The 13,183-nt window shown below is 34.6% G+C and overlaps 1 protein-coding gene across 2 annotated transcripts; it reads left to right on the forward strand.

Annotated features, from left to right (window-relative positions):
- Nucleotides 1-6,826: 6,826 nt before the first annotated feature.
- LOC113779812 (cellulose synthase-like protein D3) lies at nucleotides 6,827-12,891 on the forward strand. Of its 2 annotated transcripts, none has more exons than XM_027325541.1 (4): nucleotides 6,827-6,955; nucleotides 8,549-9,461; nucleotides 9,816-10,623; nucleotides 10,897-12,891. In XM_027325541.1, exons 2-4 carry the CDS (start codon nucleotides 8,596-8,598, stop codon nucleotides 12,652-12,654), a joined length of 3,432 nt encoding a protein of 1,143 aa, XP_027181342.1. In that variant the 5' UTR covers nucleotides 6,827-6,955; nucleotides 8,549-8,595; the 3' UTR covers nucleotides 12,655-12,891. The 2 variants fall into 2 exon arrangements, with proteins under 2 accessions (XP_027181342.1, XP_027181341.1); XM_027325540.1 differs by lacking the exon at nucleotides 6,827-6,955 and adding an exon at nucleotides 7,868-8,120.
- The last annotated feature ends 292 nt before the right edge of the window (nucleotides 12,892-13,183 follow it).

The following is a 13,183-nucleotide window of genomic DNA, read 5'->3' on the forward strand; positions in this document are numbered from 1 at the left end:
TTTTCTTCTCAATGCCCATTGCATCACCAACAAAAAAAAAAAAAAGAAGAAGAAGAATATTTATGACGCCTTGTATTTAAAAAGATGATTCGGTTCCCTAACCGGATTGTATCGAAGTACACTTGCTGACAAGCATCATTCTTTTAAACAAATTTCATTGAATTAATTTTTCCTACAAGTAACGGGTTTATATATATGACACATAATTTCAATGCGAATTTGAATATCAAACTTTACAAATATGTTATGAATCTAAATTCGTTAGTATATACACTGCCAATGCATAAAAGATTTATCCAATTTCATTTAATCAACATGTTCCAATTTGTTTGACATTTCCATTCAATGCTTCATACTTCGGATCCTCCTTTGTTTCTGTTGATCATTCAAGAAAAATATCTAGACATAAAAACTTCAAATTTACACAAAGATATTGGGTCCGCTTTTTTTTTTTTTTTGTCCCGTTATCTTTTACAAACTGAATTGGGTGCAACTGAAAATAGGATTGTTTGAAATTAAGGCTTTTGGACTCGGTATCACAAAACTTTGGAGTAGCGTATTTTATGCATTTATGCATGCCAACACATTGAGGTTCTTAAAATTCATCTTTGTCTATTTAGCAGTTACAATCTTCCAGATTTAGGGTGCATTTGATAAAACTGAAATTTGAAAATTAAAGTATGAAATCTGAAATTCGAATTCATTAAGTATTAAATTTAATATATTTAAGTACATATTGCATTGTAAATAGTTTATCACATAATTTTGGGAGTAAATTTTGTCTAAGAAATTCAGTACCACTTAATTAATTTAGATGTTTAATTTTTTATTATCAAACTGTTTAAATATATTAAAATCTGAATCCATTAAATTTAAGTATTAAATTGAATTATTAAACAGGTTTTGATGACAAACTAAAATAAATCAGGCTTGCAACTGATGACACAACAACTGTACAGCTTTCTTCTTTTTGGATATATACAATTTATACAGCTAGCATAACTGAAATGGTTTTCTTTTTTGGCTTTTGCAGGTAACATGATTCATTCAGCAGGCAAGCATGAAAAGGCTTTCGTATAAAACTTCACTTGGTCCAACGTGGAATTGAGTTGTCGCACTGTTTAAGCAAGCTGTAATTTACACATGTTTTAAGAGAAATCGACAAAGTTGACACCCCAAATATCAAGAAAGAACAAACGTAAGATTCATGAATATTATGTCCCATGGCGCAAATTCTAACGTGGGTCAAATGTCAACATTTGTAATATGTTCGACACATTATTCTTTTTACTCAGAAAATAAATTGATACAATATAAATTGAGTATTTCAGAATCACCTGTCCAAAGGGTAATGGGATGTGTTAAACAAACTTCACAGAGAATGACAAGTGAGCATACATACAAAAATTAATAAAAAGGACGAAAAAATGCCCTTTCCAAATAAAGTGCAGAGTGAGCTGGAAATTGACTGCAACAAAGGATTTCGTACTTTTTTTCTCCCCATTTAGTGCATTGTATCTTTCCAACCTGCTCGTTTAGGCGAGTTGGCCACCGCCCACCATAGGAACTTATTTTTTCGGTTGGGGTGCTGCTTTGGCCTTTGAGTTAATAGAAAAGATGCTTAAACGTGTTTTTCTAATTAATTTCATCTAGGTTCCTTTTGATCCCTTTGAGTGCGCTTTCCCTTAGGGTCCGTTTGATTCATGGGATACACAGGATTGGATTAATTATCCTGTATTATTTCATATTTGATTGCATTTTATACATGAGATTGACACATCTTAACTAACAAAATTAATCCCCTATTCACGGGATAAAATAATCTCATGGAGTGGGGGAGATGGTATTAGTTATTTCGAAATGATTAACAAGTAGGATAATAGAATTTTAGATTAATTTATTTCTACTCTAATACAAATTTATCTTTGACTATTTTGCCCTTATTAATTAATTTTAAAGTTTTTTCGACTAATTTGTCCCTACTACCAATATAACAATATTTGGACTAATTTGCCCTTATGAATTATTCAAATTTATACTGACTATTATATAGCCATACTCTCATATAATAATATGATAATAGATGGACTAATTAGCCCCTACTAATTATATTAAAAAATTTTGACTAATTTTCCCTATTTATTGTTTTAAATTCTTTGACTTATTTACCCCTATTAATTAATTTATATTTTTTGATTACTTTACCATATTAACATCATAATAAAAAGGACTATATTGCCATTGGAATAAATTACCCTTACTAAGCTTGTTTTCTCAAGCAAATTCTATATAAATACAGAATCTTATCAATTGGATTTTGTGAAATACGGACTTTAATAAGCTTAGGCTCTGTCCAAAGAAAAATCTTCTATATTAGCTTAAGCTCTGCTCATTTAAAGCTCTTAAATGGATTAGATTTTAATCAATTTAATCCTAATTTAACCAAAATTCGGCCCATCATTTAATTGAATTTCAAATTTTGGTTCAAAAACTTAGTTAAAATCTATTTTTAAGAGCGCGAATGGGCTGAGTTTGAGTGAATGCAAATGTTTATATATCACAACCCTTAATTTACTTTATAATTCTCAAGTTTCAACCTACTATATTTTAATAAAAGTTATAAATATTAAATTTCTATTAAATTAAAATATTAAATTATTTTATTAAAAAGAATCTACAAATTAAGGGGTACTTTGGCCATTAATATAGTAATTCTGTCTCATCCAATCCCTAACCAAACATAGAATATGATTATTTTTCAACACATCCTATCGAACCAAAAGCTAGATAATTTGGATTGTTAATCCGAAAATGACTCATACCAATATTAATAATTCGAGGATGAATCATCCCATCTCATCCTATCCATGAACAAAACTGACCCTTAGTGTAAGAGTGTTCTTTTAGTTTAGTTCCCTCTAAATTCTCCCTGCCTCCTTCATGTCTACTCCCATACCTTAATATAGGAATAAGAGAAGGAGGAAATTAGCAAATATCGTGTTGATAGGGGGGAAAAAACTTTCTGATCAAAGTTGCAAATAATTTGAATAACCGGTGAACAAATTCACGTTGTGAATAAAATACAGCTTTGTGAAATAGTTTAAAGGATGATTAAGTACTTTGATGTTCATTTTATAGCACAAAATTCATCGAAAATATTTGATAACAAGGTAGTTTAAAAAGGATTAACTTTTTATGCACTGACAGTGTAGAGATTTTTTTATACTAATAATTTTGTATATATGTCACATGCGCACGATTTGAATTCATATTTTATAGCATAATTTAAACCACTATCAGTGTAACAAATATTATATACCGACAATGTATAAAAAGTTATTCATTGTTTGGATGGAGTATTATTTGAAATAATTACACTAGGAGTTTTAGTGATGCGATGTATGTGAAATAAAAAGATTGTTTGGAATATAAAAAAATAGGTTGAATAATATGTTCATGATGCAAAGCGAAATATTATTTTAAAAAAATTAGCTATCCAAACTTTCAGCCTTTATGGTAGACCATGAAGTTTGACCCATACAACTGTTTTTGCCATCACCAGAAAAATGAAAGATAAGGAACTTGTAACTTGTAAGTGTGAATATGGAGTAAAATTTGACCGTGTTCTAAAACAGGGTAAACTATGGCCTTTGCCTCAGAAGCAACCCCTGGCCCTGCCCCTGGGATGGTGGGGTTCGGCCGCGGCTGAGGGCATATCCCAGGAAAGTTCACTCGGCTTTGCCTCCAGATTATTTCTGGACACAATCGGACCAATCACACTATCTGATCCTGACAACTGGATAAAACTATATTGAAATTTCGAGAAAGTTCAAATTAACGACAAATTGGAGAAAGGGAAACTTTGGTGATAATTAGAGCAACGTATCTGCAAACCATTTATTTTAGCAAACAAAATACAGGTATGTATTTGGGATCTAGACGTGCCAATGTATAGAAACTTTTCACTTTCAGTGTATAAAAATTAATTCAAACATCTTTGTTATCGAGCGTTTAATAGAGAATTTCATTAAATAATATTTTAATTTTCGATTCAGATAGGATGGAAGAAATTGAACTTATCACTAATTGAAACTTGTATAACATATAAACGAATTAGTACTTATAAATTGACAAATTGAATGATAAAAATGAAATTTAGTTAGGGCTTGAATTCGAGCTCGAAAGCTAGAGTCTAGTTCAGGTTTTATATGGTTGTACGTGCTTGCTAGCCTGAGTTCAACTCAAAAACTTATTTTCACTTTTTTATCCCTTGAATTTTATGGTTTTTATTTAAGGCTAATAAGTTTGAACGTTGAATTAGTATCTCATGCAACTATTCATTCAAAAAAGGGAAAAATATCTTAAGCAACTACAAAGTATTTAAGCATTGGATAAGATTTCACAAGAAGGGCTTATTAACTGGTGCTCAATTGTCACTTATCAAGAGGAATTCCTTATGCTCAAATGAAATTAAATTTGACAATTTTTCTGAAATAAAAGGAGTATATATAAGTGGATGTATAAATTTGTGTGCACTAATAATTCCCCTTCACCCGTTGGAAAATTCCTTACAAGAAATATAAATATTTAGGTTTCCTTTGTACCATAAATGAGATTATGTACAAAATATGTTGATTTTAAATACTTCTTAATGGTCTATTTGAGACATCTTTGTTAACAAAGGTATTAAATTTAATGAATTTCTCAGGTTCAACTTTCATTTTGATATTAAATTTAATGAATTTAACTATCTTCTTTAAAACTCACCAACCCTATAACCTAAGCAAGCTAGTCTTATACATACATGTAAATGGAAATTGGAATCACCTCTTCTTAGTAGCTTTCTTTTTGGTGATACAAAAGGGTGAGGATAACAGATTGAAGGCATACGTACTTTGTATTTCTCGCATTCTGAATTTCGGATATTAATACATCGTAATAAGTTATATCATGATTCATGTACCCAATGTATTGGGAAACCAACCAAGTGTATTCTTTGTATTGTATTTTCTAGGTGCAGGAACCAAAGAGAATAAAGAAATCATCAGAATGTACAATGCTTGGATAGGATATTTTTTTGAATAATATTTTGAAAAAATATGGTTGTATTTTTGTTAATGTAATGTATGTAAGATAAAAAATGATTAAAAAGATGAAATGGTTATTCAAAAAATATGTCTATGGTATGATAAAAAAAAAGGGATAATTTCATAAACCTCCCCTGAGGTTTTACGAAATATCACCTAGCTCCCTTGAGATTTTTAAAATCTTATTTAGCACCCTTTGAATTGACATTTTGGTAACATTGGGAGCCCTTCTAAACAAAAGCAATATTAAAAAATTCATGTTTGAGGAGAGAGATTATTTTAGTGCCTTTAATACCCTTAGGCTATAAAAAAATGAACATTTTACAAATCAAGAAAAAAAGTACTAAATTGAAACCATCTTAAAAGTGAGGAGATGAAAATTGGTAAGATTTTATATTACAACCAATAGTCACTTTTACAGTAAGAAGAGACAGTAAAAGTAAATACTATTTTTTAAATCATTTCTACAAATATAACCATTTATAGCGTTGAAGGTAATTAGCATGTAAAATCATACATTTGAACAAAAAAAAAACTTAGTAATAGATGAAATTCAACTTCAATATCATACAAAAAATTTACTCAAAATAGACAGACTTTTTTTTATGGGTGTGAAATATGAAAATTTTATTATAGAAAAAGTCAGAATTTGAAAAACTGTCGGAGTTTCAATTACATTATTTCTCTTGCGCTCTACATGAATAGGAATACATAAATAAATAAATATATAAATAAAGTTGTGAAATACCATAAAAGGGCACAAATAAAATGAACCTGCAACTATTCTTCTCCAAATGCATTGAATATTTCATTGATTAAATCCTATATTTCATTGACATTTGCAATTCAATTATACATATATATATGTATGTATATATGTTTGTTTGTAAAGACATTGTTAAAGAAAAGTAGGAAATTTAAAGAAAGAAAAACAAGTTTAGAAAATTTAAATATGAGGGTATTATTGACAATTCATCACCTTTGATATTAGTATATGGCCCTACTATCACTTCAAGAGTGCTAAGTGAGATTTTAAAAAGTTTAGGGGAGCTAGGTGATATTTCATGAAACCTCAAGGGAGGTTTCTGAAATTATCCCTAAAAAAAATTTTGTAAACAAATCTCTATCCAAATAGACAGTGACATTTGTGAGTTTTTTTTGGAAAGTATTTCGAGGAAGTGTTAAATGCAAGTAATGAAATAAATGCAAAAATAAAACGGATAATGTGTGTTTTAAATGGTAAATTATTGGTAGATACGACTTAAAAAATATTATATATCCATTAAAACTTTTCAAAAATAGAAAATATAACAAATTACACATCTCCAAATACACTTTAATCCAGTGACTAAGATTAAAATCTTAAAATTTAGAAGTTCTAGGTTCAAATATCTATTCTCATTTCATAAATCCTATCCTTACCGGGGAAAAAAATTATTTTTGCATTACTAATCTACCCAAAATGAAAAAAGAAAGAAAAAAAAAAGAAAAAGAGAGTCCAACTGTAGTCACTCTTCAGCTTCCTCACCGTACAAGAACATAGCCTCCCCTCACCGCGTACAGCAGTCTTTCCTCTGTCCTTAGTTTTCTTAGCCGACCAAATGCACCCCATCTCTTCTGCCTTTTGCCTTTTTTCTGACTGTCTAAAAATCCCCAAATTTCCGCCGCTCTTTTCTCTCCATTACCTACCAAGTGGAAAAAAAAAAGAAAAAGAAAAATCTGTACATTTCACACTTAAACAGCAGTAACAAAAAGGTCAAAAAAGGGAAGAAAAAACTCATCTTCAGTGTCCAAAAGCCATTACTTTACTTACTTAACCAGCATTTCTCGCCAAAATAAAGAAATCCCAGATCAAATCTCCCAAAAAAGTAAGCTAAACATTCAGATCCCTGGGAAAGAGGCTTACCTGGGTTTTTGTTTCTTTTTTTATTTTTTTGGTTAGTGTTAATTTAAAGATTTTGGTTGAGATTCTGTGAAGCCGGCTCTGCATTTGTGTGGACTGTGTTGTTAGTTTGGGAAAGGTTGCAAAAGATGCTCTGTTTTTGCTTCCTGGGACTTTCATCAAATGCTTATTTTCAGAATCTTTTTAGCTGAGTTTTTGAGGTTTATGGCAACTTACCACTAAACCCCTTTACCAGTTCTTTGCTTATTCTCTCTCTTTTGAATCGGCAGTACTGAAATTAAGTATATTCTTCTAGAGGGTCGTCCTTAATTTTTTTGGTTTGATTTTAACTTTTAACTGTTCGATCTGGTGGTGTAACTAAAGTTTCACTTTCAAGATGATAGTTCAAATTACGTACATGCCTGTGTACTTTTGTTTAGATGAAAAGGACAATGTAATGTTGGTAAAATCTTGTCACAGTTTTGCTAAACAACGGGAGAGAGTATTAAGAAATCTCTTAAAAATGATAACAGAGTGTGGAACCACTTACCTTAGCCTGTCTATTTACACAGTATTTGCATTAATCATAATTAGTTGGTTAATCGTATTACATCTTACTTAATCTTCACCTGGTTGAATATTCAACTGACTCGTGTGAAGAAATTTTTACTGTGTATGAAGTAAAAACTAGTGTTAGAATATTTGTATGATATTGATTTTAAATTTGAAATTTCGTGTTTACATGTTGTGGGGTCCTTTGTATAGCTTGGTTACAGTTGTATTACGTAGTAGTAGTACTAAAATTTGACATACGCAATCAGGTACTATTATATCATATTATAAAGTGTTTAAAGTATTTGTGCCGTTTGAATGTTTCTTACACGTCTTCAAGGCCCTTTAGTTGTTTTATATGTATGTCGCTGTTATTGTGCTTAATCAAGAGTAGTATTGGCTTAGGAGTGGAGGTGCTCTATAGCTAAGACATGACCAGTACTATATAAGATCTATCTAAAGTGCTTGTTCACACGTTTTGTGGTCAGTATATCTGCAATTGAAGGCTTCTTTGGGTGTTTGGTGGAGTTGAACGACTTTCTTGAGGGGGGTTTTGGGTTCTGCTTGGCTTCTGACAAAGTTGGATTTTCCTGCAAATGGTGTGTGATAATCTTGAACGTTTTCCTTGCTGCTTCTGTTTTTGTTTCTCGAGATTGTAGATGCTTTTTTACTTTGTGGGTTGCTTTAGTTTGAACTGGCTTTTATGAGCTTTGATGAGGAAAAGCTCAGCTTTTTGTGTGGGAGATGACTTCGAACGAAGAGAAAGAGGGTTATATATTCAATTAGTGATATTTTGATCTATTTAAAAATACATGATTTTCCATAAAATAATGTACCTTTGTATCTTGAATTGTGTACTAAGATTTAGTTTGTGAAATGATTGTTAGTATTGTATGCGACGATATTCTCTCTTTTTGGTATATAGAAGAGATTTTGGTTAAAAGTTTGAATCTTTTTATGGGAATCTAGACGTGCTTTTTGGATCTTAAGCTAATTGGTTTGATTTGTACTCATTGTCAACTTTCAGGTTTTGGTGACAAAAACATAATCTTCTAGTGGTGAAATTGAAGTAAAATGGCTGCAAGATCTTCTCAACTGGGGAAGAATGGTGCCCCAATGGTGACCTTTGCAAGGAGGACATCATCTGGTCGGTATGTGAACTTGTCTAGAGAATCTCTTGATAGTGAGATTGGCAGTGGTGAATTTGCAAACTATACCGTGCATATCCCTCCAACCCCTGATAATCAACCTATGGAACCTATGGATGCTTCTATATCCCAGAGAGTTGAGGAACAGTATGTGTCAAGTTCTATGTTTACTGGCGGGTATAATAGTGTTACTAGGGCTCATTTGATGGATAAGGTGATTGAGTCTGAGACTAGTCATCCCCAGATGGCTGGTGCAAAAGGGTCATCATGTGCAGTTCCAGGTTGTGATGGGAAAGTCATGAGGGATGAGAGGGGGGAAGATATTCTCCCCTGTGAATGTGATTTCAAGATTTGCAGGGATTGTTATATTGATGCTGTGAAAACTGGCGAGGGGATCTGCCCTGGCTGTAAGGAGCCATACAAGAATACTGATTTGGCTGAAACTACTGTCGACTCTGCAAGAGGACCTCTGCCTCTGCCATCAAATTTTGGGATGTCTAAGATGGAGAGGAGGTTGTCTTTGATGAGATCGGCTAATAGATCTGTGCTAATAAAAAGTCATTCAGGGCTGATGAGGAGCCAGACAGGAGATTTTGATCATAATCGGTGGTTGTTTGAGACAAAGGGAACTTATGGTTATGGGAATGCAATTTGGCCAAAAGAGGGAGGATTTGGAAATGATAACAGTGATAATGGTGGCGGTGGAGGCGAGCCAGCTGAACTTCTTAGCAAGCCATGGAGGCCACTAACGCGCAAATTGAAGATATCTGCTGCTGTTATCAGCCCATATCGGTAAGTCATTACAAATCTTTTGTGAATATTCTTTTATTCTGTCACACTTTTTCTTATATTTTAGTAAATGATGTTAATTCAAATTTCTTCTCAAGCATACTGTGTCTCTAGTTTGGCAATCCATTTCATTCCAATATGGAGCTTCCTACATGAATGATTTATATTAAATAAATAATTATGATAAATCCTTGTATATCTTAAGCTTTCTTGGGTCGTATTCTGCTACCTGTAAACTGTTCTGGATTTGGTGTTCTTGTTAGAGTAACACTCAACTCAATTCACTTCTCAACACTAAAATGTTTGAGTCCTAAATACTTATGATTGACACTAGTCATTGATTTTCTCATTTGACAGGCTTTTGATTGTAGTTCGAATGGCTGTACTTGCACTATTTCTTCAGTGGAGAATTAGCCATCCAAATGAAGATGCTCGGTGGCTGTGGTTAATGTCAGTTATCTGTGAGATTTGGTTTGCCTTCTCTTGGCTACTCGACCAGCTTCCAAAGCTATGCCCAGTTAATCGGGCTACTGACCTAAATGTTCTGAAAGAAAAATTTGAGACACCCAATCAAGACAATCCCACTGGGAAATCTGATCTTCCGGGAGTAGACATGTTCGTCTCTACTGCTGATCCAGAGAAAGAGCCGCCACTTGTTACAGCAAACACCATTCTGTCTATTCTTGCGGCCGACTATCCTGTTGAAAAGCTTGCCTGTTATGTTTCTGATGATGGTGGTGCACTTCTAACGTTTGAGGCCATGGCAGAAGCTGCAAGCTTTGCTAATATATGGGTTCCATTTTGTCGAAAGCATAGTATTGAGCCCAGAAATCCAGAATCTTACTTTAGTTTGAAGAAAGATCCCTATAAGAATAAGGTACGTCATGACTTTGTCAAGGATCGTAGACGTGTAAAACGTGAATATGATGAATTTAAGGTTAGAATCAATGGTCTACCTGACTCTATTCGTCGTCGATCTGATGCTTACAATGCTCGAGAGGAAATTAAGGCTATGAAGCTTCAGAGGGAGACTGCAGGTGATGAACTACTAGAACCTGTGAAGGTCTCCAAAGCCACATGGATGGCAGACGGAACCCACTGGCCTGGCACTTGGATGGTTTCAGCTCCCGAGCACTCTAAGGGTGATCATGCAGGGATCATTCAGGTATGCATATAGTTGCAGTACAAGTGAGGATGGGCAATGCTCATGTGCAATGCAGTAATTTGAATGAAAATATTAGTTATCTGGAAAATTATTGGCATGCTATCCAAACTTGATGAAAAAGTTCTCTCGAATCTATTTCTCTCCCTTTTAGTTTTTTCCTGCATTAGTGAAAAGTATGTTACAGAATTGCTGAATTATGAAATTATGTTAGGACTCTCTTTAGAATGAGATGAGTTATACACTAGCTGACAAGGCCTACACGTCAACGTGCAGGTCATGTTGAAACCTCCCAGTGATGAACCTTTACATGGAACAGCTGGTGATAACAGCCCAATTGAACTGGAAGAAGTCGACATTCGGCTTCCCTTGTTGGTTTATGTTTCTCGTGAAAAGCGTCCTGGTTATGATCACAACAAGAAGGCTGGTGCTATGAATGCTCTGGTTCGTGCTTCAGCTATAATGTCCAATGGTCCCTTTATTCTTAATCTGGACTGTGATCACTACATTTACAACTCAGAGGCCATTCGTGAAGGCATGTGTTTTATGATGGATCGTGGTGGGGATCGTTTGTGTTATGTTCAGTTTCCTCAAAGGTTTGAGGGTATTGATCCATCTGATCGCTATGCAAATCGCAACACGGTCTTCTTTGATGTTAACATGCGTGCCCTGGATGGTGTTCAAGGTCCAGTTTATGTGGGCACTGGATGCCTCTTCAGGAGAACTGCTCTTTATGGATTTGACCCACCTAGAAGTAAAGAATACCATCCAGGTTGCTGCAGCTGTTGCTTTGGTCGTCGTAAGAAAAGTGCCTCTGTTGCTTCTGCTCCTGAGGAGAACCGAGCTCTAAGAATGGGAGATTTTGATGATGAGGAAATGAACCTAGCTCTCTTTCCTAAAAGATTCGGGAACTCCAGTTTTCTTATCGATTCCATTCCTGTGGCAGAATTCCAAGGAAGGCCACTTGCTGATCACCCTGCAGTTAAGAATGGACGACCTCCTGGTGCTCTGACTATTCCTAGAGAACTCCTTGATGCATCTACTGTCGCTGAAGCAATTAGTGTCATTTCATGCTGGTATGAAGACAAAACTGAGTGGGGTAACCGAGTTGGATGGATTTATGGGTCTGTAACTGAAGATGTGGTCACTGGATATAGAATGCATAATAGGGGTTGGAAGTCTGTATATTGTGTCACAAAAAGGGATGCTTTTCGTGGAACTGCACCTATCAATATGACCGACAGGCTTCATCAGGTGCTCCGTTGGGCTACTGGTTCTGTTGAGATCTTCTTTTCTCGTAATAATGCTCTTCTGGCCAGTCCAAAGCTGAAGTTTCTTCAAAGAATTGCTTACCTCAATGTTGGTATCTACCCATTCACATCTGTGTTTCTTATAGTTTACTGCTTCCTTCCAGCGCTCTCCCTTTTCTCAGGCCAATTCATTGTCCGGACCCTTAACGTCACCTTCCTTACGTACCTTCTGGTAATCACTTTAACTCTTTGCATGCTTGCTGTGCTTGAGATTAAGTGGGCTGGCATTTCACTGGAAGAGTGGTGGCGAAATGAGCAATTTTGGTTAATTGGTGGAACAAGTGCCCATATTGCTGCTGTGCTCCAGGGGCTACTAAAGGTTGTTGCTGGGATTGAGATTTCATTCACTTTGACTTCAAAATCTGCTGGAGATGACAATGATGACGACTATGCTGATCTCTATATCATCAAATGGTCATCCCTGATGATTCCACCGATTACAATAATGATGACAAATCTGATTGCTATAGCAGTTGGCTTTAGCCGGACAATTTACAGCACCATACCACAGTGGAGCCGTTTATTAGGTGGTGTGTTCTTTAGCTTCTGGGTCTTGGCTCATCTGTATCCATTTGCCAAAGGACTCATGGGAAGGCGCGGAAGAACACCGACAATCGTCTTTGTTTGGTCTGGACTTATTGCTATTACGATTTCTCTGCTTTGGGTTGCCATCAATCCTCCAGAAGGAAGTACTGAAATTGGAGGATCATTCCAATTCCCTTGATTTTTGGTGCATAGAACTTTGCCCCCTGTACGAAGGTGCTTGATTTTTTAATTCAACCTGCGTCTTCCCCCAAATTGTAAGAAAACAAATGGACGAGGATCTAACTGGAATTTGGATCTAGTGTCATTGCCATCCTCCTTGAATTTTGTTTCTTTTAGATTTATACAGGAAGACTACATACATTCTTTGTTGTTCAGAAACTTCAAAAGTAGAAATTGAAGCTTAATTCTTTTCTTACTCTTTTGCTGCTTTAGGCTTCCCGATGCGCTCTCTCTATTCTCTGTTTCCTCAGGTCTCCAAATGATCCGACTGTTTCTTATACCTGGGACTCTGCATTTTCTTGATCATATGCAAAGATGCATTTTTTTCCGTAAAATTTTTAAAAACATTTCTCCACAGCATCGTTCATGATATTCAATCGACATGCATCTAGCAGTACAGGTCTGATTGAAGAAGTATTTGGCACTTTTGAGCTTGACAGTTTCTTTTCTACTGAGACAGAGACAGTTGAAATAGGTGCTGGAACCGT

Source organism: Coffea eugenioides, chromosome 8, assembly GCF_003713205.1.
Source record: "Coffea eugenioides isolate CCC68of chromosome 8, Ceug_1.0, whole genome shotgun sequence".
In the NCBI taxonomy this organism is placed as follows: Eukaryota; Viridiplantae; Streptophyta; class Magnoliopsida; order Gentianales; family Rubiaceae; genus Coffea; species Coffea eugenioides.

What these genes read in the sequence shown, in the direction of transcription:
- LOC113779812 (XM_027325541.1), top strand. Translation starts at nt 8,596, where the DNA reads ATGGCTGCAAGATCTTCTCAACTGGGGAAGAATGGTGCCCCAATGGTG. An exon ending in GCTGTTATCAGCCCATATCG is followed by an intron (nt 9,462 to 9,815) that starts GTAAGTCATTAC and finishes CTCATTTGACAG; the next exon opens with GCTTTTGATTGTAGTTCGAA. An exon ending in ATCATGCAGGGATCATTCAG is followed by an intron (nt 10,624 to 10,896) that starts GTATGCATATAG and finishes GTCAACGTGCAG; the next exon opens with GTCATGTTGAAACCTCCCAG.